General features: G+C 53.3%; 6 protein-coding genes across 6 annotated transcripts; 3 read left to right on the top strand and 3 right to left on the bottom strand.

The window, feature by feature from the left end:
- Positions 1 to 56: 56 nt before the first annotated feature.
- B0H65DRAFT_465029 (uncharacterized protein) lies at positions 57 to 2,059 on the bottom strand. Its single transcript, XM_062826784.1, has 4 exons — positions 1,802 to 2,059; positions 791 to 1,715; positions 635 to 742; positions 57 to 545 (listed from the first exon to the last, which is right to left on the bottom strand). Exons 2-4 carry the CDS (start codon positions 1,694 to 1,696, stop codon positions 258 to 260), a joined length of 1,302 nt encoding a protein of 433 aa, XP_062681555.1. The 5' UTR covers positions 1,697 to 1,715; positions 1,802 to 2,059; the 3' UTR covers positions 57 to 257.
- Positions 2,060 to 4,033, top strand: B0H65DRAFT_465025 (chorismate synthase/flavin reductase, NADPH-dependent). The gene is made up of 3 exons (XM_062826783.1): positions 2,060 to 2,456; positions 2,514 to 2,752; positions 2,817 to 4,033. The coding sequence occupies exons 1-3, from the start codon at positions 2,422 to 2,424 to the stop codon at positions 3,839 to 3,841; spliced, it is 1,299 nt and encodes a 432-aa protein (XP_062681554.1). The 5' UTR covers positions 2,060 to 2,421; the 3' UTR covers positions 3,842 to 4,033.
- Positions 4,034 to 4,234: 201 nt separating this feature from the next.
- Positions 4,235 to 5,989, top strand: B0H65DRAFT_493432 (uncharacterized protein). The gene is made up of 2 exons (XM_062827765.1): positions 4,235 to 4,693; positions 4,767 to 5,989. The coding sequence occupies exons 1-2, from the start codon at positions 4,361 to 4,363 to the stop codon at positions 5,634 to 5,636; spliced, it is 1,203 nt and encodes a 400-aa protein (XP_062681553.1). The 5' UTR covers positions 4,235 to 4,360; the 3' UTR covers positions 5,637 to 5,989.
- Positions 5,978 to 7,748, bottom strand: B0H65DRAFT_493427 (Deoxyhypusine synthase). Its single transcript, XM_062827764.1, has 2 exons — positions 7,321 to 7,748; positions 5,978 to 7,233 (listed from the first exon to the last, which is right to left on the bottom strand). Exons 1-2 carry the CDS (start codon positions 7,528 to 7,530, stop codon positions 6,382 to 6,384), a joined length of 1,062 nt encoding a protein of 353 aa, XP_062681552.1. The 5' UTR covers positions 7,531 to 7,748; the 3' UTR covers positions 5,978 to 6,381.
- A 2,561-nt stretch (positions 7,749 to 10,309) lies between these two features.
- Positions 10,310 to 18,093, top strand: B0H65DRAFT_425940 (uncharacterized protein; the record flags this gene model as incomplete). The annotated part of the gene is made up of 2 exons (XM_062824606.1): positions 10,310 to 15,115; positions 15,187 to 18,093. 2 exons carry the CDS (start codon positions 10,310 to 10,312, stop codon positions 18,091 to 18,093), a joined length of 7,713 nt encoding a protein of 2,570 aa, XP_062681551.1.
- A 1,180-nt stretch (positions 18,094 to 19,273) lies between these two features.
- B0H65DRAFT_190102 (uncharacterized protein) lies at positions 19,274 to 21,901 on the bottom strand. The gene is made up of 2 exons (XM_062821629.1): positions 21,406 to 21,901; positions 19,274 to 21,346 (listed from the first exon to the last, which is right to left on the bottom strand). Exons 1-2 carry the CDS (start codon positions 21,752 to 21,754, stop codon positions 19,536 to 19,538), a joined length of 2,160 nt encoding a protein of 719 aa, XP_062681550.1. The 5' UTR covers positions 21,755 to 21,901; the 3' UTR covers positions 19,274 to 19,535.
- Between the last annotated feature and the right edge of the window lie 2,612 nt (positions 21,902 to 24,513).

Below are 24,513 nucleotides of genomic sequence, written 5' to 3'. Positions count from 1 at the left end.
CGTGGGCCAGTGACGACTGCCTGCAAGGGTCCGTTGGAGCTTCAATGTCATGTATAACCCTAACCCTTAAGCGTCATGTTCGATACCTACACGGGACTACAAGACCACAAGACCACTGGTAATACGTGCATGTCTATTGTACAAATCGCCGACTAGATACGCCTTGGTGCAACTACGGCATATCGCACAGCTATGGATACGGTGGGTTTCTATCCAACACAGCAATATCCGTTACTCTCCTTGCTTTGACTGCAAGGTCATCGGAAGTGATTTCCAGGAAACACCTTGTTCAGCCACTCAGAAATGCTGTTTAGCGAGGAATCAGACACCTTGAATGCCTGCCCGGCGGTAGCCGACTTGAGGACTGTCACCCAGTCCTGGATCTCGTACAGTTTTAGTGGACTTTCGTCATCCGAGCCCTTAGCCAGGGCCTGGCTGGCCATTCCGTCATAGAGGTCCTCGTCCATAGCAGGACCTTCGTATTTGAGGCCAGAAACGTTGGCGGTCTGAACCTCACCATGGCGGAGGGTGAACTCGATGTTGAACTGATGATGTGTTAGCAGCTTGATCGCAACGAGGAGTGTTTTCGAGACCGCTCGAGCAGAATGCGGAGAAGATGAAGAAAAAGACTTACATCTGACTGTACGTCAAGGTCAAGAGCTGGACGTTCTCTTGGATCATCTTCGGTTGGGCGTGAAGAAAAGGTGAACTGGGGTGTTTGGCCGTATATCCAGGGAATAGACTATCGAGTATAAGTACAAGTCACCAAGAATGAACATATTTTGCTTACCGTCAACTCGTCCATACCCTTGCGGATATTGCCCATATCCTTCACTTCCTCCCCAACACGTTCTACTTTTACGTCTTCACCAAACTGTTCTTGGTACATGGCGAGGAACTCGTCCACAACGCCCTTGGTAAACTCGTCCGTGTTGATATCAACATTCCGAATTGGCGATCTCACGCTCTCCACACCCCTGGCCTTGATGTACGGCTCACCGGGACTTCTCAGGAACTTGCCAATGTTCTTCAACCGTGGGGAGTTGAGCAAACATGTCCCATGGTGAAGTGACCTCAACCTGGTAAGCTTGTAGGCAGACCCAGAGACCTTGAAGAGATCCTTTCCGTTGCCCCTTCCGTCACCGGCAATAACGATGTCGTGACGCTCGTTGACCTTGGCGGTGGTGACTCCCAGATCCTTGAGCGCGCGGACAACCATCTCGGCATGCCTGTCTCGGTCGAAGACAGCAGGTGGGCAGATGACGCTCCAGTTCACATTCCCATGGTCATGAAAGACGGTGCCACCACCGGAACGGCGACGGACCAGTTTGATGTCCTCTGCTTCTTGCAAGGCGGGCAAGTTGACTTCAAGCCATGGGTTTTGGTTACGACCGATGACGACGCAAGGGTCATTGATGTAGAGAAAGAGGACGTAGGAGTCTGGGTGTGAATGTTGGAGAAGGTGATGTTCGATAGAGAGGTTCAGGTATGGGTCCTTGGAGGTGGATTGATAGACCTGGACCTTCTTGTTCAAGAGATCCTGACTGATGGTTGTGCTGTAAGAACGGCGGAGTTTGGTGAGAAGGCCGAACCCAAAACTGGACGAGGTAGCAGTTGTGGTAGTGGTGATGAAGGCCGGACCCTTTGTCAAGCAACGAATGCCTCCGTTTGCGCTGCGCAAGAGCAAGGCGGCCATCTTGGAGTTGTCTTGATGTCTACTGACTTGCGTCAGTCTCACTCATCCCACTCCGCGAGAGCCGGCCTCAGGGTGTTGAAGACAGAAAGAAGTTGCCATACTGACAAGACGACGATGAGAGGACTGGATAATTCTGATTAGGAAGTGATCAAGGCATCCCCGGATGACTTCTGATCCACTGTAGGTACATGTCAAACGGCGTTGACGTCCCCTGTAGACCTCTAGCTTCAGCTTTATCAGCTTTCGCCTTACCCAACCCTTGCTAACCCTGGCAGTTCCGGATGAAGACACCAAAACCCTCCGTGTCGGCGACTAAAGACACAATGTGTGGCCCGTGCTCCGATCTGGATCCTTAGCGCAGCCAGGGACCTTGCGGGAGGCCGATGACGGGGTGCGAGGGGCATCTCTTTTTCCTCCTTGGACAGATTCGCATTGTCTGACTCTCGCTTCCGGAAGAAGACTTAACCTTTGACTCTCTGCATTGATCTTTTGTATTTAAGGCTGTTGCATATCGTGTACATCATCAAAACACCAAAACTCTAGCGTTTGTGTAGAGTGCTGGCCTAGACTTCCATTTTTTTTATTTTTTTTGTGACGATCAACAAAGATCCCTGTCTGAGTCACCACCAGGGCCACCATCACGCCTTCTTTCATTCGTAGCTTACAAGACAACTTGAACTTCTTCCCTCCGCATCCTCTCCGAACCATATCAAACCACCGCAACCATGTCTACCTTTGGCCAGTATTTCCGTGTCACGACGTATGTCTGCAAACGCACTGCAACGCCAATTGGCATCAAACGTTAACAACCCAACAGCTATGGCGAGTCGCACTGCAAGTCGGTCGGCTGCATTGTCGATGGCGTCCCTCCCGGCATGGAGCTCACCGAGGACGATATCCAGCCCCAGATGACCCGTAGACGTCCCGGACAGAGCGCCATTACCACCCCGAGAAACGAGAAGGACAGAGTCATCATCCAGTCCGGCACTGAGTTCGGCGTCACTCTTGGAACACCAATCGGCATGCTGGTCATGAACGAGGACCAGCGCCCCAAGGGTGAGTCTACACCACAATCCTCTTTGTTCTGCTTGTCGCTAACACGCTTGTCGCTACTGTCCAGATTACGGTAACCAGACTATGGACATGTACCCCCGCCCTTCCCACGCCGACTGGACCTACCTCGAGAAATACGGTGTCAAGGCCTCCTCGGGTGGCGGCCGCTCCTCCGCCCGTGAGACCATTGGCCGCGTCGCTGCTGGTGCCATCGCCGAAAAGTACCTTACGCTTGCCTACGGTGTCGAGATTGTCGCCTTTGTTTCCTCGGTCGGTTCCGAGCACCTCTTCCCTCCCACGGCCGAACACCCCAGCCCGAGCACCAACCCCGAGTTCCTCAAGCTCGTCAACTCCATCACCCGCGAGACCGTCGACAGCTACCTGCCCGTCCGTTGCCCCGATGCCGAGGCCAACAAGCGCATGGAGGATTTGATCACCAAGTTCAGGGATAACCACGACAGTATTGGCGGCACCGTCACCTGCGTCATTCGCAACGTTCCCAGCGGCTTGGGCGAGCCTGCTTTCGACAAGCTTGAGGCCATGCTGGCGCACGCCATGCTCAGCATTCCCGCGACCAAGGGCTTCGAGGTCGGTTCCGGTTTCGGAGGCTGCGAGGTTCCCGGCTCGATTCACAACGACCCCTTCGTCTCTGCCGAGAACACCGAGATCCCCCCTAGCGTGGCTGCCAGCGGCGCTGCTCGCAATGGCATTCCCCGCCCCAAGCTCACCACCAAGACCAACTTCTCTGGTGGTATCCAGGGTGGTATTAGCAACGGTGCGCCCATCTACTTCAGAGTCGGTTTCAAGCCTGCTGCCACCATCGGTCAGGAGCAGACTACTGCTACTTACGACGGTACTTCGGAGGGTATTCTCGCCGCCAAGGGCAGACACGACCCCAGCGTGGTGCCTCGCGCTGTGCCTATCGTTGAGGCCATGGCTGCTTTGGTGATCATGGATGCTGTGTTGGCGCAGCAGGCCAGGCATACCGCCAAGAGCCTGCTTCCTCCCCTCAAGCAGACCATCAACTCCGGAAAGAACACGGTAGGAAACGGTGTTTCTGAGAACGTTCAGGAGTCGGACCTCACGCAATAGGCGGCTTTACGATTGTGGGAAAGGGAAAATGTGATTAATGCTAAAAGTTATTAAAAGGGATTTGTCTTTTTTGTGATACCGGTAGATAGACTCTGTTGGGCGTGTTTCTTGTTTCTTGTTTCTTGTTTCTTGTACAAATCAAAAGTGTTCTTGTCCATACCCATCTCAACCTCAGACTGCTTTAACTCGTTTCAATCTGTACTGCGTATATGCGATGGAGATGCCGTTGTCGCGGAGCGGCCCGGCAAATGATTTCCCCTGCAGTACGACCGGCAACGCCAAGTCACATGAGATGGCGCCGTAACAATGCGCTAACTCATACAACAGTAAGCTGATGCGGGGAAAGCAGGGGGATCCAATGGAATCCCGATGCTATGCGACGTCACTTGGCGATTGGAGAACTGACACCGTTTGTGCTCCGTCAACTTCGACTGTTCCGTCAATCCATTCCAATTCACTTTTATGTTTGTACGATAGTTTTGTCCTTGGTCCTTCTTATTCTACAATTGATCTTGTTTGATGGTTGCAAACATGTCGAGATTCGGTTCCCTTCAAGTCCTCCCCCGACGTCTGCTTCGGCACTCGGGCCACCTCCGTGCTGGCCTTCAAGGTGCCCGAACCACAATCAACAGAAGCTATGCGACTGCCAGCGACCAACGGCCGTCCGAGTCAACTCAACCTAAGTTCGATAACCGCGTGAAGATTGTGGAAGTTGGCCCTCGTGATGGACTGCAGAATGAAAAAAAATTGGTACCGCTGGCGACCAAGATCGAGTTGATCGAGAGGCTAGCAAAGACGGGACTCCAAGCCATCGAGGCCGGCGCTTTTGTCTCGCCCAAGTGGGTGCCGCAGGTCAGTAGTTTGTTTACTTCCCCTTTCCACATGTGTGTGGTGCATTCTCGCGACTAACAATCACCTCACGCAGATGGCCAACTCCTCCGAGATCCTCGAACACCTCCTCAAGACCCCTCCGCCCTCCCCAGTCCCCCTAACCTTCTCCTTCCTGGCCCCCAACACTAAAGGTCTCGACTCCGCCCTCTCCCTCCTCGCTCAATACCCCAAAGCCTTCGAGACGGAAACCGCTCGCTCGGGTAAATCCGCCCAAGAAGGCGGCAAGCCGGCCCTCGAAATCGCCGTCTTCGCCGCCGCCACCGAGTCCTTCTCCCAGAAGAACCTCAACTGCTCCATCGACACTTCCCTGCAACGCTTCAAGGACGTCATCCAGCAAGCGAAATCCGCCAACCTGCGCGTGCGCGCTTACATCTCCGTCGTCCTCGGCTGCCCCTTTGAAGGCTACGACGTCGACCCCCACCGCGTCGCCACCATCGCCACAACCTTGCTAGAAATGGGCGCGGACGAGATTTCCCTCGGCGACACCACGGGCATGGGCACCGCCCCCCGCACCAAGGTGCTGCTGGACTGCCTGTCGTCGGCGGGAATCCGCAACGAGGACCTGGCGATGCATTTCCACGATACCTACGGGCAGGCGCTGGTCAACACGGCGGTGGCGCTGGAGCACGGGATCCGGACGTTTGATAGCAGTGTGGGCGGGCTGGGCGGGTGTCCGTACAGTCCCGGGGCGACGGGGAACGTGGCGACAGAGAATGTGGTGTATTTCATGGAGAGTCTGGGGATGGATACGGGCGTGGATCTGGATCGGGTGGCGGATATCGGGGATTGGATTACGAGGGAGATTGGGAAGGCGAATGATAGTGTGGTGGGCAAGGCGGTGTTGGGTGCGAGGAAGAGGGAGAGGAAGGAGGATGTGGATGATGCTGAGGCTCCTATGACGTGAAACAAGGCACGATGAGGGTTATGATGTATATATCGGTTATGAAGTGTATGTATTGTATGTATAGTTTGGTAATGGAATCGGAGTTGGGTGGTTTGAACGTTGAGGTGCGAAAGTTTGCTCTGCTGAGATGACATTGTACATCCGCTCAATCTTTCTGGGGAGATCGACGTTGAAGAGCTCCCGAAGCGACGAGCAACTCCTGTGGCTGAAGGAAGGCTGGTAAGTGTTGCAGAGCTAAACGAATTTGGGTTCTCCGGGAGAGGCCTCGTCAAACCGGGAAAGAATAACAACGCAACTCCTTTACAATTGGTACGACTGGCCGGTGATGGTAGCGGTGGAGGATTGTTATGAACACCACGGGCTGAAGCAGCTCTTGGACTACCAAGCAAAACCTTCAAGTCTCTTTAACAAGAGCCCTGTGTGAACTGAAGTGGGGAACTATAAGGGAGGATGTAAATGGCATTGCCGATTCCTGGTTCTCATATCGTCTGTTGGTGTCGTGAAAGAGGGAGAAATTATGCGGACGAGGGACAAGGACTCGCAAGAAAGAGGTTGACTCTGGCCCAAACCACCAAAAGCACATATAACGGATAGCCGGTAGACAGCGCAACGAGAGTTTGACGAAAACAGAAACAATTGACTTTTTGAATTCCCTTCCCCTTTTCCCTTTTTTTCCTTATCCTTTTTACCTCACCTCACATCCCAACCCTCTCCTCATCCATCGTGGTAGTCAAAAAACTACCTACTACAACCCATCCTCCCTCGCAAAACTATTCGCCACAATAAACGGAAACGCCGCCGTAGCCTCCATATACACCTTGACCGCATCAGCACCGACCTTGATCTTGCCCCAACTAACCGCCTCATCCGGTCTCGCGCCCGCATCGGATCCGTCAAACTCCTGCGCCGTATTGATATACACGGCGCTCTCCGCCCCGTTCCGCATGAGACACGCGTTCGCAATATGATGCTTGACAATCCCCCCGCCCAAAATGATCATACCCGCCCTCTTCGCCCGCACCGCAATCGTGTTGATCTTCCGGATGTCTTCGACGATATCAATCTTCAACTGGCGGGGAGAAGCCTTGAAAGTGTGGAAGTACAGCATATCCCCCAAACTGCCATCCGTCAGCGCCGGGCAGAACACGGGGATGTCATTCTTCCACGCCCAGTAATAGACCGATCGCTCATCGTTAATTTCTTTTCCAAGACGATGAATTACCTTGCTGGGCGTCCAGTTTATTTCGTTTTCAGTCCCCTTGCTGGCTTCCTGCTCCTCAAGCATCTTGTCAAGAATAGGAACCACCCAGTCTTCAAAGGCGCAGTAATTCGAGTTGGGCACGACCAGGTTGCCGATACGGTTGAGTCCCTTGGACCGTAAGTCGGCTCCCGGGGCGGAGAAGGACGACATGTACGTGTCCCCCAGGCACTTGATGAAGTCCTCTTCGATGCCGCCCGCCGTGGTCACGATGGCCGAGACGTGCTTGTGTTGGACCAGGTAGCGCAGGGTGCCGCGGAGGCCGGAGGAGATCAGGTTGGAGGTGTAGCCGAGGAAGATGGTTGTTTTTTCCGAGGTGTCCGGGTCGCGGTAGGCGCGCTGTGAGAGGGTGTGGGTGTTAGTGATTTTTTTTTTTTTGTTTAAAAGGGTATAGATGTTCTGGGGATCCAGGGCGTATGTATGTACCATGTCGTTGATAATCCTCACGGCCTCACACATGGATGACGCTTGAAAGCCCATGTGCTTCATCCCCTGCAAAAGGTCGTCGGCGGTGATGGGCCGGCCCTTGAACTTGTTGAAGTCGAGCTCCTCGACTTTTTGAGAGCCCTCGGGCATCTCGATGGATTTGACGAGGACTGCATCGGCGACGGAACTTGGGATCTGGTTGTCCGCCATTTTTATTGTTGTCTGTGAGTCCTTTTGTGTTGAGAAAGAGTTGGTTAAGATGAGAGTGGATGAAGGTTTGTTGATGTGAGTGAGATATGCGTGTGTCTAAGTGAGGTGTGTCATATGGTTGTTTTATTTTCGTCTCAGGTACCTAAACTCTAAAAGTTCCCAAAACGGGATGCTGGGTCGACCGGTCGAGATCTGATGTGGAGCAGCTAGCTAGGGAGATGGCCCCGGCAAGGTTGGCCGTTCTAGATACGTACAGGAACGCAGGTATAACCCCAGTGACAGTTGTAGTTCTTTCTACGCCTTGTGTTTACTACGTGAGCAACGTTTTGGCTACTTTTGCTCTTTTTGATGTTTGTTATTTGCAAAAGCCTAAATCATTTGCTTCTCGAATATTTTGGGTGTTGACTGTTGCTGGAGGGAGTGATGCTTTAGAGCGACCTGTACCTTGCCTTTGCAGCTGCTTGATGCCTCATGTTCACGCAATGCTCCCAACTTCATGCTTGCACTCTATAACTAAGATTTTTACATGGAACATATTGTACATTGAACAAGCTTTCATGGGCATTGTGCGTTCTGCCGTGGCCTGGGAAAGACATGTCAAAAGTGTGTGGAAGTTGAACATGTCACATGTTGAACCTGATCGCTGATTGGGCGCAAGTGTCTGCAGCCCGGCAGCGCGCTCCAACGGCGGGGCGAACTTTGAGTACCGGTACGAAAGGCAAGATGTCGGTTCGGATAGCGTCAAGAATCGAGTCATCTCGGTTTTGTCCTTCAAGCTACTCAACGCCCATCATGATATATCGATCAAATCGCACTTCTTAGCATCGGAATCCGGGCTCGCCGGGGTCGTAGACGGCCAAACGAAGACTGGGTCCCTAGACTGGATGTTGACCTTGAAAATAAAGAAAGCAGTTCTGGCCGGGGGGTCACAGACCATGCCTGATTCGGTCGGATTTCGATGTGGAGATGATTCAACGCTTTTTTGAAGAAGCTCGGACCATTCAAAGCCAAGTGGAAATGGCTCATGCGAATGCCGGAAAGACAAGACCAAAAACCAAAAAGATGTCTTGGCAAGCCCGGGCGCAGCACTGACATTCTGGGACCGCCAATCAGAGGCTGAGACATGGGGATCCGCAATTGTGCATTCTGCATTTTTGGTGAAATGGCTGCACGGGCCACGGCTGCACGTTCTGAGACCACATTGCTGGAGCGAATCAGGTCTAGCGCGGTCCGCCGACCACCCGACAGTTCGAGGGTACGTACCGGTACGTATTCTGTGAAGTGGCAGTGAGTGACATTTGACGGGGGATGAGGGATGAGGGATGGGGGACGGGAACGGTGCCAACACTGGACTTGGCGGCGGCAAGGCATCTTGGGCACGATTGAATGCCAAAGGCACAAGCAAAGGGGGAAATGTCACGCAGTGCAGGAATCCTGCCAATTCTCTCCATCTTTTCTTGCAGTGGCTGCACGGACTCCTTTCAAGATTCAGCAAGTGTTGAAAACAGAAACGGGAGAAATTCGAGATCCACCCATTTCCCTTCTCCATCCAATCTTGATCTCCCGTCCTTCAATCCAGCCCTTTCCCGGACTGTGCCAATGCCATTCCGTTGACCGTCCTCCAGTCATCGATCCCTTTCATCGAAAGTCACAAGAGCTGTGTACCTAGGTACTTACCTTTACTCCTGCCTTACCGTATCGAGAACCCCGGAATCCCAGGGGCATCCAGAATCTAGGCCGGTATCCGCGTGCGTTCCCAGAGTTCCTTACAGTACCTTACCACGTTACCGTAACCTCGCAGCCTCGCTCTCCAGGGCTCCACCGGTGTAACGTGAAGCTGGAAAGAACCCCCCTCCGTCTCCGCTGGAGTGTCCGCTAGTCCGCTCGCCGACGGGGACTCTAGCAAGTTGCCCTTTGCAGAGGGCCCTACAGAGGACAGGCCTTCCATAGTCATCACTTCCAGGTTTCGAGGGTTTCCGATCTCTCGGCCGACATTGTTCCATTGAGCTTCTTTCTAAAACCGACAGACGAATCCACCAAGCACAAGCGCGGGACGTGCATTGACTTTTTCTTAAGAAACCAGGCAGGGACAACTTGAAGACAAGACATCCAAGAACGGATCCTGACGAGTACGACCGGGTGACACGCGTTTGCCGTTTCCTGAGGTACCTTACTGCTTTGGTGTTCTACTTGGTAGTTCCATTATTCAGCCTCAGCCGCACTTGAGTTCGGTTACTTCCACGTCCATTCATTCCATCCACTTCAACGTCTTGTTTCCGACGGTATTCGCCTGGAGCCCTGGAGCCCTGGACCGACGAGGTAACTGCCCTGCAGGTGGAACTAAACATCCCATCTTCAACATCTTTCGTCGACCAGCGCCACCCCGTCCCCACGTCACATCACTCTAGGCCCGTGACCTCGCTCCGTGTCGGCAACTCAACAACAACATCACAACACCTCACCGACAGCATCACACACCATATTGTCATCGACGACAACAACAACAACAACAACACCACAAAGGAGATATTCAGTATAGACCATCAACAGCATTGTGTGGGCCCCCGGATGCTGCGCCGAGCCGTCTAATCCATACTCAAGGGCGCAGGCCCTCATTGCAAATGTATGTGTCTTCATTATTAAACTACCATATACGCCCGCAGCAAAAGCACGCGTCCCTCCTCCGTAACGCATCAGCCCGACCTAAGCTGCGAAGAAAGAAAAAGCCGACAAGGCGGCTTCAAACGCCAACTCATCGTGCCCAACAACCGCCGCGCCAATGCCCTATTTCCATCACCACCAAGACAACCATCACCGCCATGACCATGTCCCACACCCACACCCTCGCCATCTAGCCGCATCCTCTCCCTCTTCCTCTCCACTGCCGCCTCCTCCTCCTCTTCACCGTGGCCAACACAACCGTACCCCCTCCTACCACAACAGCCAGCACTACCCTCCTCCCCACCCTGTTGCTCACCACTATGATTCCTACAGGTCAAGGTACAACGGCAGTAGATACGACGGCGATCGCCGCTCCCGCTCGCCCCGGGACCGCTCGCCTCCACCCCCTTACAGAGACCGGGGGGACCAGGGAGACCGCGGCCCGCTCAACTCCCAGCACTTCGACGGTGACCGCCGACGCCAGTCCATGGCCGACTCGCGCGGTGGCTTCCAGGGACGTGATTCCTTCGCCGGTCGAGAACCACCCCGCGGCCCCAAGGCCCTACTCCTGGATCCACCGAGTGGACCGCGCGGCGGTGGCTTTGCTGGAGACTTCCGCGGTGGGCGAGGTAGAGGCGGCGGACGAGGCGGCCGAGCATGGCGGGACGACAGCAGAGACCGTGGACGAGATCGTGAACCGCCCGACTTCCGAGACCGCCCCCCTTTCAGAGACGACCGAAGCCGCGAACGCGACCGAGAATGGCACCCTAATCGAGATCGGGATGCCTTTGTTCCGAGGGGTCGGAGGCTCTCACCCCAGGGAAGGCCTCGATCTCCACCCGGTCGTGATATGGGAAGGGATATGGGCCGTGACATAGGACGGGACTTTAGAGATCCTCGAGACTTGCCGCTGAATGTTGACGCCGAGCGCGCCAGGAGGGGTTCTAGGGATGCCGGGCCTTTATCGGCAGGCTCATCATCATCCGACCCCCCTTTCGCACCCATTCCAGATCGCGGCATACCAGACCGTGGCATACAGGATCGCGGTATGCTAGATCGCGGCATACCAGATCGTGGCGGATTTCGCGGCGGATATAACTCACGTGGCGGAAACCGCGGCGGTAGAGGAAGAGGCGGCGACTGGGATAGAGGCGGCCGTGGAAGAGGCATATTCTACGATGACCACAGGGATCACCGTAACTGGCAGCCTCGCAGTCGTTCTCAGGAGGGTCGTTGGGGGCCCCAGAGGGATCTCATGGACGACCGGGACCGCAGAGAACCTCCTGCTCGATATATGGACACGGTCAGGGACATGCGCGATGATCGTGACCCCAGGGAAAGAGACAATCGTGAACCACCGCCCCGACAAAAGCTGGATCGCGTTTCGCACGAGCCGGTCCCGACGACAACCAAGGATGTTTCCCCGCCCCCGCTTGCCCCGTCCGCTCCCGCTTTTGGATCCGTTCCTAGCCGTCAGCCTTCATCGGCTGAGATCCAGTCCGTCACGGGTAAGGCACCGCCGACCGGTCCCAGGGCTCTCATCACCGAAGAAAGGCAGGACAGACCTCCAGCCACCGGCCTCCCTCCCGCCAATATCGAGAGGGGGCCTCCAACCGGTCCCTCCAAGCCGCTTTTGCCCGAAGGAAGCCCTTCCATACCGGTCGGCCCGAGAGCACAGCGGTCCAGTAAGCAATGGATCAACCCGACTCTCGGCAAGAAGATCCCCGAATCGCCAAAGTCTGCCAGGTCTCAGAGCTTTGTGTCGCAGTCGCAACATGGAAGGCCGTTTGGTGGACATCGGCCTGAATCTTCACATTCTGACCACCATGGCGAGACAGAGAGGAGACCTCGTAGTCCCGATGCCAAATCTGAATCGCACCTTGTGGCAGCAGACGGACAGTCCCGTAGCTCGCTGCTTACGGGAGCAAATGACACGCCAATCAGGCCCGAGAGGGGCACGCAATCTGCAAGGGCCTCAGTGGACAGGGATACCAGAGCATCTTTTGATAACAGAGATATGAGGATGGACTCTTTCGGGGGACCCCAGCGATCCTTCAGAGATCTGGACGTTGAACGTCGCGATGAAAGGCCCGCAAATATGGCACCATTGCGACAGCGAGAGGACGCGGACAAGAGTAGGATTCCCGAGTCTAGGGTGCCGGTCAAGCGGAAGCGTAGTGTTCTCGCGATCCCCTCAACTACTCGGCTCCAGCTGCCTACTCAACAGACCTCACTTCCTGGCACCGAGTCCGATGATGACGAAGACATGGATGACTATTTCGAGGCTGAAATCACAAAGCAGGAAACCGAGCTCAAGAAACTCAAGGATAGCACAGCGGGTGTCCCCATCCAGATTGCCAGGCAGTATGCATGCGCTGTTCACGATGCCGTGGCCAAGGTGGTCAGTGACAATGTTCCTCTCGTAGACATGATTGGTGGCGTCCCAGAAGGATACTCGTTCCCTCGACCAGTACCAAAAGCCCACAAACAGAAGGAACCGTCACCAGAACCTAAACCTCAGCAACAGTCACTGTCTGACGCGAAGCCGAAGCGTCCACCTGTGCAAGAGGCTGTGCCTATGGTTGTTCAGGAGCAACCCGCTGAACAGGTTGAGGAACCGGTAGAGAAACCAGCACAGAAACCAGCACAGAAACAGGATGAACATGAGCCGCCCCATGTCTCGGAGCCTGAGCCTGAGCCTGAGCCAAAGCCGGTTCCTGAGCCCAAAAAGGAAAAGGCACCACAGTTGCTGCCAGAGAAGCTGCCAGAACCGGAGCAAAGCCCGCCACGTCAACGTCAACGTCAACCTCAACCGCAGGCGCAGGCGCAGGCGCAGCCACTTCAGCCACTGACAGAACCGGAACCAGAGTCTGTGACGGAGCCGGAGCCGGAACCGGAGGCGGAGGCGGAGGCGGAGGTAGAACAGGAAGCGGAAACTCATGAGCAGGCTCCCACGGATCGGGAACTTTCAGCAATCCCGACCGTCGAGGAAGATGAGGAGACGTCGTTCCACCGCCCTGAGCCTCAACCTAAGATGGAGGAATTGGACACAGGTGGATCAGGACTACCTCCTTTGCCAACCGTCGAAGAGCACAAGCTCATCGACCAAGATGTCGATATGGTTGATGTCGATGACGAGGCACGGGATGCCCTACAACCCATTCGCAAGTCCGTGCCCTTACGCGATGTGAGCGGTGATGGAGAGGGCGTTTCGCGATTTCCTCAGCCGTTTGACCAGCCCACTTTTGACGGTACCAGTCCATCACGCATGGACGAGGACAGCGAGGAGAGGACCGAGGAAGATGTTAGCGTTTATGGCAGCGTTGAGAACATCAGAGAACTATCCACCACACCACCCACTGATGAACTGCCAGTATTCAATGTTAAGCCGTGGTATCAAAGCAGCAAGGTTCGCAAGCTCTCAGAGCAAAGTCCCGGGTTTGGAGCGTTCTTCATGGGCAACATCCGGGATAGGGCCGAGGAGACGGCGAAGGAACAACAGGAAGCAAAGCAGGTATACCGCAAGAACTACGATGCCTACCTTCGGTTCACTCTTTCAGATGACCCCACCGCCGTCAAGAGCAGAAATCAATTCTCGCAGTCGGATAAAGATAAGGCCTCGGGAGGTAAGGGTAACTCGGGGTCTGATCATCACGGTAAGGAGGGAGGAAGGAGAACAACTAGTCGCTTTTCAACCGAACTCGACGTCGAGTATGCGATCCAAGAGTCGATTCGAGAAGCACAGGAGAAGAAAGAGCGAGAGGAAAGAGCTCAACGGGAAAAATATCGGACCGATAAGGAGGCCGTGATTCCCGAGATGATTTGGACAGACGAAGAAAAGGATCATCAACTCTTTGTCGATACAGCGGGCTTGCTGCCCTTGGACAAGCTCGTGGAGACCTGGCAGGCGGTTCCATACCATGTCAACTTCACTGCGGAAGAGGCGGAGAAGTTCGAAAAGGCATACCTCGAGTATCCCAAGCAATGGGGCAAGATCGCCCACGAACTACCGAACCGCGACTTCCACTCCGTCATTCAGTACTATTATGCAAAGAAGAGGGAGCTGAATCTGAAGGAGAGGCTTAGGAAGCAGCCACGAAGGCGGAAGAAGGGACGTGGGAAGCAAAAGTATAACGCCTTGGTGTCAGAACTGGGGAATCCAGAGAATGAGGCGACAGAGGAAAACCAGGAGAACGGGGAGAACAGCAACGGTCGCCGTCAGCAGCCGCGCCGCGCTGCTGCTCCTTCCTGGGGCCATGAGGCCACGCCTAATGCTGACTCCGACGGTGCTACTCCTTCTGCTACTCCCGGCCGCAGGAGAGCAGGTACTACCACGGAACCAAAGAACGACAGCGGTGCTGAGAAACCCGAGGGGGTCAAGAAAGGTGGCCGCAGAGCTCGCCAACCCAAGGCAGACAAAGAGCCAAAGGTCCCGAAGCCCGCTCAAGCTATCGCGCCGACACCTCCAGCGGCTTCGGGTAAGGGGACGAATGCCAGGTCTCGGTCGAATTCCACAAGAGTACAAAACCCTGAATGGATGCCTCCCAAGACCCCGGCGGAACTGGGCGCCCGTGTTCAGAATCCCATGTTCGATGTACCCCCTGGAAGCATGCAACCACCACTGGCGCCCGCTCAACAAACACCCCTTGCCAGTCCCGAAAGAGCACCGCCTACACTGGCCTCAACAACCATTTCCGAGGTCATGGCTCCCCCTTCCCTGCGTCCAGAGCCTCCCGCGCCGCCGGCTTCTCTCCCCACCTTCGAGATTGGACAGCCATCCGGGCCTGAGCGCATTCGCACTCCACAACAAGCATCCAGTTACTGGAGCGTTTCGGAATCGAATGACTTCCCCAATCTTTTACGCTCCTTTGGCACCGACTGGAGTGCAATTGCCAACCACATGGGAACCAAAACTCAAGTCATGGTAAGTACTTCCCGTCGCCTGTGCGGATGTTTGGCCCAAAGGATAGGAACAACTGACTAACACGTGTTTAGGTGAGGAATTACTATTTGAGGCAAAAGAAAGAGGGCAAGCAGGAATGGGAACAGATTGCTACCGAGGCCGATCTCAAGAAACAGAGAGGAGAGAGGCGACCTCCTCCGCCCACTCCCTCTGCAGGACCAAGGAAGCGGTACGATGTTCCTTCCTCGTCAGGACATCGGCCGTTGGCTGCTGCGGAAGCCGAGGAGCCTCAACCCGCCAAATCAGAAGCAGCGCCGGCCAACCAGCCTTTTAGCCGTTTCCAGGTAACTCCGATCCAAGCGTCACCCGTAACACATGCGCTTGTGCAACGATCGCCCACAGTAATGCCGGCGCCTCTACCTTCGGCACCAGTGGCAGCATCGGCAGCTGCCGCAGCAACTCCGGCACCGTCGCCGCAGACACCGAGCGGACCCGGACCAGCGGTCACACAGACTATGTCTCCGGTGCCTCGTCCACTTCGGCAGCCGACCGCCGCCTTCGCATTCGCGGAGAGAGAAGGCGAGCCCATCCCGGTATCGCAAGCTCCGGCTCAAACACCGCATCAGTCGGTCCGCATCTCCCAAAAGACAGCTCCCGTTCCCTCTTCGTCCATGCCGTCCGCAAGCGAGGCCATGCCCCGTTCGGCAGGATGGATATCTGATGCCAACCGCCCAATGCCCCTGCTGTCCCAGCAACATGAGGTGCGCGAAGTTCGTGAAATTCGCGAAGGTCGGGAACGGCAGATCAGGATGGAGCCGCTCCAGCCAAGAGAGCAACCGCGACCGATGGAGCGCCCGGCCATGCGCTTCAAGCAGGAGCCAGAGCAGCCATTGCACCATGGAGATCCATTCCAGAACTTCCTGCCTCCGCAGCGCTCCATGCAGCCTAGGGCGGAAGCGGCGCCCATGGGACGGCAGGATCCCCCAAGGACCATGGCACCCCCCGCTTCGCAGTCTTACACACCGCCTGTCCAAGTTCAACCTGTCCGCAACCTGCTCAGCGAGTCTATGCCCTCCCAGCGCACACCTCCGCAGCTTAGCCCGGCGATGGAGAGACCGCCCGTACCGAGCACGCAGCGCCCTGTGCCGACCTCGATGCAGGAACAATACCCTGCGAACACGTCCGCCGCTCAACCTGTTCCTCCACCTCAAGCTCCGCCCGCTATGTCTCATCCGCCTGAGCCAAAGAAGGTCAGCAGTATCTTCTCCATACTCAACGATGATAACCCTCCTGCGCCTGCCCCGGCCCCTAAACGGGTCAACGATGTTGCATCCATACCTGGAGCGGCGTCAACGTCAACTCCGCCGCCTCAGCAGATGTCTGCTCGTTCTCCCCAGCCGCCGACCACTACTGCATCGGCATCGCAGCGCAGGGACACCGAAGCCTCTGGGTATCCGTACGCGCGCAACCCCCCTTCGGCCGCTCAGGCTGCTATTCCATCATTGAAGCCTTATCATGCTCAGTCGCCACAGCCCCAGCATATGAACGTCGCCAGGTCGAGTATGGGCTCAGGCATGGAACAACAAGTTTCAGCAGCTGGTGACAACAGAGAGTTCTACTCACGACATCAGTATCAACCACAGCACCAGCCGGGCGCGTCAAACTCTCCTGTGTCTCATCAGGTGCATCGCTACTCTCAGTCAGCGCAACATCCTCAGCAACACTCGCAGCAGCATTTACAGCAGCCCCAAATGGCATATTCAAGTCAACAGCAATATCAGGCCTATGCCACTTCACAGGCTCATGCTGCTTCGCCTACGCCGCAATACGCAGCCCATCCGTCGTCGCTCTCGGGCCGACGCGAAGCTCAGTCGGCTCGGGAGGAATGGTCATCGACCCAACAGGGGCAGGCCGCTGTTCCAAGTCTGCAGCAGCGACAGCAGCAGCAACAACAACAACAACAACAGCAGCAGCAACAACTAGGCTGGCCGCCGTCGCATCCAACACCATCCAAGTCTAGCCAGGCTTCTGTGCCGTCTCAAACAGCTTGGGCCGCACAACACGGTCCCAACGTTCAGGCTAAACCCCCACAGATGGGCAGTGCAATGTCTCAGCAGCAACACTCGTGGCAGGCCACACCTACTCAGCAGTCTCATTCCCTCGGATTGAGAGAACCTACTCCACGTGGCCAGGCAGTATATTCGGCTCATGAAGCGCAAAGCCCCACGGGCAATGTAGTGTCGCATCAGCATCATCGCTCGCTCGATGGGAGGAGCCAATTCCCACCGATGCCTGATCCTCGGGATCGCCAAAACCTACGGAGAGGTGAGCCCGTTCCGCCACAGGGCCAGCCATACGTGAGATACGTCAATACCCCTGGTCCTGGGCAGGGTGGCCCTGGCGGACCCCCTGGACAAGTTCCTGGCCGAGGAGAAGCCCCTGCAGATCTCAGGATGCAGCAGATGTCCCAGGCTAGAAGCTATACGCCGGGGCCTGTCAGTGCCGGATTTGATGGTATGGGTCCGCCACCCTCCTCCTCGCTAGGCTACCCAGAGCAAATTAGGGATGCTCAGATACGCGACGCGCAGTTACGGGAGATGGGCTCTAGAGATCTAGGTCGCGATCATCGAGTCATGGGTAGGGATCCGCGAGAACTTGGTCGTGATCCTAGAGAGGTAGCCGCTCAGCAGCGGGAGCAGCATGCGGCACAGTTCCAAGCTCAACAGCAGCATGGCGTCCCCGCAAATGCCGCCCACCCACAGCACATTCAGGTCCAAGGCCATCCTCAGCAGCATCAGATGCCCCAGCACCAGCAGCATGTTCAGCAGCAACCGATGCAGCACGACATGCGCAACCCGGTTCAGGCATCTCATCAACAATATGCTCCGCAACACCACCAAGGCGGCATGATGGCTAGACAATTACGACCTCAGCACCAGTATGACCAGCAGGGGCATGGTCCCGGACCGGGTCAGGGAGATCCTAGAAGGGCTGGCTAGTCGTCTGCGGCAGGATCTCAAGAGGCTGAGGGTTCGATACAGGTCTCAACGAGGTGTGCGACGTGTGGTGAGTATTATCCATTTACCAATCTTAACGCCAATTGCTAATGAGTTTACGTCGGATAGGTCACTACGCTTGGCAAAAAATCGACCGTAAACTGATTTGTAATTCGTGCTATATCAACTGTATGCGTGGTAGGAAATGTAGGAAATGTGGTAAGTCGTCCGGTTCTCCGTGGGTAGTCTCCTTCGCTCACCAGATAATGGAACAGATTATGTCGTTCCTCTGGATTAGAGTCCAGCGATTAGACATCGTCGCACTTGCAATGGGATGGGCATCTTCCATCAGTGGTCTGATATGACCTTACGAGAGGCACGAACAAGAAGAGGATAAAGAGAGGCGAAAGCTGACGGGGGAGAGCCAGTAAAGGAATAAAGCGTTTGATATAAGCCAACATATGCAGGAAAATAAGGAGGAAACATCATGAAGCGCGTGTACCAAAAGCGAAACACGCTCGACCCAGAATCATATCTGAAGGAGAGAAAGAAGCGGAAAGGCGTGTGTCCTCGTCCCTAGTAGGAGGGTGGGGCGGGGCCTGGGCGCTTACATATTTGGCTCTGAGTTGCGGATTCTTGGTATGAACTGGTTCAAGTTCGGTTTGGTTTGGTTTGGTTTGCTTGATATCTGTCAAGACGGCGGATGGATGGATTGGTGGAAGGATGGGGTTCAAATAAATAAACAAATGAGTGCATGCAGGGAGGTGGTTTGTGCAACGGTCATTGAATGAAGATTAGAGAAGAAGACATAACAAGTATAAAGCCTTTGTTGTAACCAAACTATAACTCATCGTTCTTGAAAAGGAGAGTTTGGAAGGACAAAAGATAAAAGGGTGGTGGATAAAATACACGGCTATAAGACACAATGAATGGTTCAGACATACGCATGATGGTTGGGATGATGAGAGTCGAGGGGAAGTTTAAACGTAACTGTGTTCAAATGGTGGTTAGAAAATAAGTGTGATGACGACTACCTTCGAGGTTTCGAGTCCTGACCTGAGCTTTGCTGACAAAAACCTCTCGAGATATGGCTCTACTATGGGTAGTAGTAACCTAATTCCGGTATAAAAGGCCGCGCCAACGCACTGAAAAAACCCCGACCAAACATTCAACCGGTATACATGTAGTTAGTTGGTAGCATAAAATTGTTAAGTATTTGGTAAGCAGGTATATGTATAATCGTGTTCGCAAATCAAAGCTAAAGCTAAACTTGTGGGTATCATCATTTCTCCAAGCATATCAATAAATCCTAGATTCCGTCCATCAAACCCAGCCCAACATCATAACCCCCCCCATCTAACAACACTCTCTTATTTTCCTTGCTGTTATTGCTGTCCGTGTCCGTTCCCATTTCCATCCCCCCCTTGCTGCTGCTGCTGCTGCTACTACTGTTGCTGAACCCCATCACTCCCCTTCCCCTTCCCCTTCCCTTGCTCAAATCCATGCCCTTCTCGCTGGCCATGCTCCTCCGCTTTCTCTTTCTCAACAACCCCCTCCTTCTCATCATCCACATCCATATCCAAAGTCCCCTCCTCCTCATGACCCTCCTCCTCAGGTTCAGTAACCCCACCAAGCCCATACCCCGGCACGCTAATCATCGGAAACCCCATCGGATACGCACCAGGTCGTGAACTCCCATCCCACTGGCCCTCCGTCGGCACGAACCCCAGCCCAGCGCCAGCTGTTTGACCTACTTGTCTGTCTGCGGTGGGGCCGTAGTAGCCGTCTAGAGAGGTGTGCTGCTGTTGGTGGGGGCGGGGGATGAACTCGGCTGTTTCTGTTTCTGTTTCGGAGAGGACGTCTAGGGCTAGGGGGCTGTTTTGTTGTTGGGTGCTGTCGGTGGTGTTGGGGTTGGGGCTGTGAGGGCTGGGTATGTTTGGGCTGTTGGGATTGCTGGTCCTTCTCGAAGCGGGTGACAAACCAAACGAGTTGCGTGGTGGCAGAGAAGTGGCGGTGGCAGTGGCAGTGGCAGTGGCGGGTAACTCAACGAACATGCCCGAGGAATCTAGCTCGGGGACGTCGCCTAGTCCTCCACTATGACTATGACTGTGACCACCGCCACCGCCCGATGTGCCTCTAGCATGATGACCGACCAAGGGACTGCCGACCCCGTGGTGCGTGATCTCGCTTCCGTCAGCGGAAAGTTCGCTCGCGTTACTTTGGTGGCGCCAGTGTTGCTGCTGCTGCTGCTGCTGCTGCTGCTGCTGCTGCTGCTGCTGCTGGTGGTTGCGGGTGCTGTAGTGGTATCCCAACCCGGTGCTTTGGCTATCGACGCTCTCACGCATACCGTTATGGCCGTTATGCCCACCAGCATAAGTATGGGAGGGAAGAGGTGGTGATGCAGCGTCGAAATAGCCCGAGTTTGGATCGGGACTGACTAGTCCGCTTCCGTTGTTATACGCATCCGACCCCGACCTGCCATGTCTCCCACCACTCCCATGTGCCCCAGGCTGCGGCGTCCCCGCCAAGCTGCTAATATTCGTCGTGTGATCGCCGGGGGTATTCGTCTCGGTCGTGAACATCAGAGGATCGGCGCTGGCGTTATCAGCGTCCGATGGCGCTCTGACGTGCAGGAACCGACCGGATTGTTCCATCTGCGCTTGGGAGGCACCCGTCTTGCTGGTCTTGGTGTAGGAGACTTTGGAGTGGTAGCCGGATGTGGAACCCTTTTTGGATTCTATGGCGGATTCGACCCGCTTGAGGCGGCGGATGATGAGGAAGGCGGCGATGATGACGATAATCAACAGAGCGATGGCGCCGCCGATTATACCGCCAAGTTGGGCGCCTTTGAGACCGCCGCTGCCGCCGCCGCCGTTATCCTTGTTATCTTTAGGGATGGCGGAGGCTTTGGGGACGGTGGTGGGGAGGAATTTCGGGATGGCGCCGGAGTTGTCGTCGGCGCCCGTAAGAGCGGGAGGAGGTGTGGGTGTGGTGAGGATGGCGGATATTTGGGTGGTGGTGATGGTCTTGCCGCCGGAGGTGGTGGTGATGATATCGACTAGGGTGGTGCTGAATGGCTCTGTTGAGTAGCATGCGTCGACTGCGCATCCCATGTTGTTCGGGCAGCAGCCGTAGTTGTAGGAAGATGGACAGAGTTTATAGCTGGCAGGGCATGATGTGAATGTGTTGGTTACCCCGTATGGTGCTATGCAGCCTCTCACGGCGTCACAGACCCAACCGTCGGGACAACATCCCTCTGATATTCGTCAGTTAAGAACCATGGGTGGCATGACGGGGGGAGAGAAATGAACTCACGTCCGGCGGTAATGGGACAATAATAATATCCTACTCTCCCGCACGCCGTACCCAATGCCGCTGTTGTCGCCGAGCATGCGTCGCTTGCACACTCATATTGATCTGGACAACAACCTCCTCCCAAGGACTCGGGACATAGCGAATGGTTGACCGGGCAAGTAAGATGGTCGTCTCCTCTTCGTTTCAGTCGTAATGGCTGCGGAGGAGGTGTGGTTTGTGGTTTCTTTGGGACCCTGTGAACTGTCTCCTTCTCCAGCAGTGCCTCCGTTTGCGACGCCATCGCTTCCTGGCCGAAGAGAGCCATGACAAAAAAGGCGACACACGAAGAGCACGACCAAATGCTACGCATGGCCGCTCTCTGTTTCGAGTTTCGAATTGATTGATTGTTTTCCCGTTCTGCTTACTGTTCCTCCCGTGATGGACCAGTGTTCGTTTTCGTCGCTTAAAGGCGTGGTCTATGCGGTCATCCGCTGTGGTTTGTCGAATGCGCCGCGAAGGCAGACGTTGACGATTCACCTGAGAGACGTAAAAGCTTGGAGGAGGGGAAGGATGTCTTGAAGGAGCCGTTTCCGATCGTTAAACGGGTTTCTGAATCAGTGAAGACCCAAGGAAGCAGTAGTAATCCTGCCAAGTGAGGTGCCTATTATTGCTGACAGTTCTTCCTAGAGGCGGAGCAAGTGAAGCGCCACGGGCCCACGGCTGGTATCCGAAGGGAACCGCCAGTAGGGCTGAGACAGCACATTAAACGCGGTGCGCGCAGACGGGTGATGGCAGGGCAGGTCGCCGACAATGGTTTCCGATCCCTGGTAATAAGCGTGATGACGATATGACGATGATGATGGTGGTGGTGAGATCCAAGGAAGATCCAAAGCTGAAGAGAAGAGAAAAAGAAGACGAGGGATGATGGCACCCGAAATCCCAAAGGACTGGGAGGAGATGGACCATTTCCGTCCGGTTCCTGTGGTTCCTGTGCTCTCATCTTGTGAATCAATACCACCTACCTGAAGGCAGCCTAGCTCCAAAATCCTAGTGTAGGTCTACTACGTAGAATACCCCAGGGCAACCATTGAGAAGCTCACATGCAGGCTGGGGAAGCACTCGGAGTGACTGCTCATACAAACATGCTCCCTCTCGAGGTGGTTTGACTGAATGTTTGACCTCGTCGTGCCTCATTCTCACTGACAGCGTGGGTGTTTTCCCTTTGTGGCGTCAGCTCTGGACCACTGGCAGCCAATGTGTTCTTCTCTTGTGTGCATCGCTAGTCTGTCTTGCAGACATTATGATTGGCCTACGAGGTAGTGCCGAATGGAGGGAGAATGGTGGAGGTGTCCAAGGGAGTGCAACTCTATGGTCCGATAAATCGAATATCGATACGACGTTTGTGCTCTGGTATCACTGCAGAACTGCGTCGGCGCGGCGGATACGTGAGGATACGGCGGAGAGCGAGGACGAGGCCACCAATGATGCGGCCCATGAAGGTCATGGTGACAAGCTCGTGCGCATCCCAAGGTGACCCAACTGGAGCACTTTTACTCGGAGTGGAGGGTACGGCCGAAATGAGTGAGATGAGGGATTCTCCTCTAGGGTTGGTATAAATGAGCGGTCCTCCCGCGGACCCAGACACCTCCCCTTCTTATAAGAATGCACAGTTGAATCAAATGTGGGTAAATCTCTGTATTGATCTATGTGTGTAGAAGAGTGCTGTGGAACTAGAGTTAGGGGCTCCCAGAGTATTAGGGAAGTCTGTAGCTAGATTCTGGGTGGCTAGGAGGCTAGTCCTTATTTAGAGTCCCTTTTTTATTGGCCGGATTTAACCATCTAAATTAATATACCTCCCCAATTGAAGTCTTATAGAGACAAAACTGCCCAAAAATAAAATTATTCATAGTATTATATAACTATCCCAGGATTTATCTCCTCATTAATTTTATTTATTTCGATATATACTATTATATTCTCCTGTCTTTTTAATTCCCTATCCTTTATTAAATTTATCCTTACTAGCTTTATAAACGCTATATACTTTTGGAAGTCTAATACTTTCGTTAAACCGTTTGTAAGTATTTTGGCCGTTTTTAAATATTTAATTTTTATTCTTCTAGTAAATACTTCTTATTTTACCTAAAATTTATAGATATTTACGTACTTGAACTTTATTACTAACTTTATAGCTTCTACGGTTAAAACTCTAATAGTTTATTAATTATTATAATCTATAGTAGGGATAAGATTAATTAGCTTTATTATAAGACTAATAATAAAAATTTTTATAAAGAGGGTTTTTTTAACTATATTAATAAATATAATAAATTCTACCTCGGTTGTAGAAGTAGCTATAGTTACTTATTTAGTAGTACCCTAGTAAATTAACTTACTAAAAAATTATATCATAAATTCTTAAGAACTTTTACAGTTTGTAAAGTTATTTATAAATAACGAATTTAAGGCAATCCGGAGTACTTTATTACTTTTATAGTAGAATCCTATATTATTAGTAGTATAGAGGTAATAGGGTACTTTATTTATAGCTTTATAATAATTTAAATCAAGATTATAATTATATTTAGAAAGATAGCTGGCAGCGAAAGTAATATTTAAGCGTATAATAACGGCGGCGTATAGTATTAAGCCTACTTTAATTTGATATAGGTATATTAAATAAAGGGAAATTTTACTCTTAAAGGGAATTAATTTAACGTTAAATATAGGGATTGAAATAATACGTTTAGTATTTGTAAAGTAGTAAATCTTTTATAAATACAAGTATTAAAATAATTAGATTTTTCTTACTTGACGGTTTCAAATAATTTCAATACTTAAGAACTATTATAATTCGTTTCCTCTAATTATATAGTATTATTAATTAAAGTTATTTATATATTTTTATTTAACGGTAATTTTATTAAAGTAATATACAAAAATTATATTATCGATATAATAAAATACGAGGATACTATTATTGATAAGGATATACAGCTCTTTAAAGATTAGTTCGAAACCTATTATTTTGAAAGTACTTACAAACTCTCGTTGCTAAAGGAATAGGGAACGTCGTAACCTATATAGAGCCTTAAATATTTTAAGAACCTTATTTAAAATCTTATAATT

The sequence above is a fragment of the Neurospora tetraspora genome (genome assembly GCF_033439725.1).
Source record: "Neurospora tetraspora strain CBS 560.94 chromosome Unknown B0H65scaffold_4, whole genome shotgun sequence".
NCBI lineage: Eukaryota > Fungi > Ascomycota > Sordariomycetes > Sordariales > Sordariaceae > Neurospora > Neurospora tetraspora.
The sequence above is the reverse complement of the archived record's forward strand: the minus strand, read 5'-3'. Positions and strand labels throughout refer to the sequence as shown.

Excerpts from the sequence above, each read along its gene's own strand:
- B0H65DRAFT_465029 (XM_062826784.1), bottom strand. The coding sequence starts at position 1,696 with ATGGCCGCCTTGCTCTTGCGCAGCGCAAACGGAGGCATTCGTTGCTTG. Across the intron at positions 743-790 it reads AGGGTATGGACGAGTTGACG|TCTATTCCCTGGATATACGG; the intron begins GTAAGCAAAATA and ends TATACTCGATAG. Across the intron at positions 546-634 it reads ACCTTGACGTACAGTCAGAT|TTCAACATCGAGTTCACCCT; the intron begins GTAAGTCTTTTT and ends ACACATCATCAG.
- B0H65DRAFT_465025 (XM_062826783.1), top strand. The coding sequence starts at position 2,422 with ATGTCTACCTTTGGCCAGTATTTCCGTGTCACGAC. Across the intron at positions 2,457-2,513 it reads CAGTATTTCCGTGTCACGAC|CTATGGCGAGTCGCACTGCA; the intron begins GTATGTCTGCAA and ends ACAACCCAACAG. Across the intron at positions 2,753-2,816 it reads CGAGGACCAGCGCCCCAAGG|ATTACGGTAACCAGACTATG; the intron begins GTGAGTCTACAC and ends GCTACTGTCCAG.
- B0H65DRAFT_493432 (XM_062827765.1), top strand. The coding sequence starts at position 4,361 with ATGGTTGCAAACATGTCGAGATTCGGTTCCCTTCAAGTCCTCCCCCGA. Across the intron at positions 4,694-4,766 it reads CGCCCAAGTGGGTGCCGCAG|ATGGCCAACTCCTCCGAGAT; the intron begins GTCAGTAGTTTG and ends CACCTCACGCAG.
- B0H65DRAFT_493427 (XM_062827764.1), bottom strand. The coding sequence starts at position 7,530 with ATGGCGGACAACCAGATCCCAAGTTCCGTCGCCGATGCAGTCCTCGTC. Across the intron at positions 7,234-7,320 it reads TGAGGATTATCAACGACATG|CGCGCCTACCGCGACCCGGA; the intron begins GTACATACATAC and ends ACCCTCTCACAG.
- B0H65DRAFT_190102 (XM_062821629.1), bottom strand. The coding sequence starts at position 21,754 with ATGCGTAGCATTTGGTCGTGCTCTTCGTGTGTCGCCTTTTTTGTCATG. Across the intron at positions 21,347-21,405 it reads TTGTCCCATTACCGCCGGAC|AGGGATGTTGTCCCGACGGT; the intron begins GTGAGTTCATTT and ends GACGAATATCAG.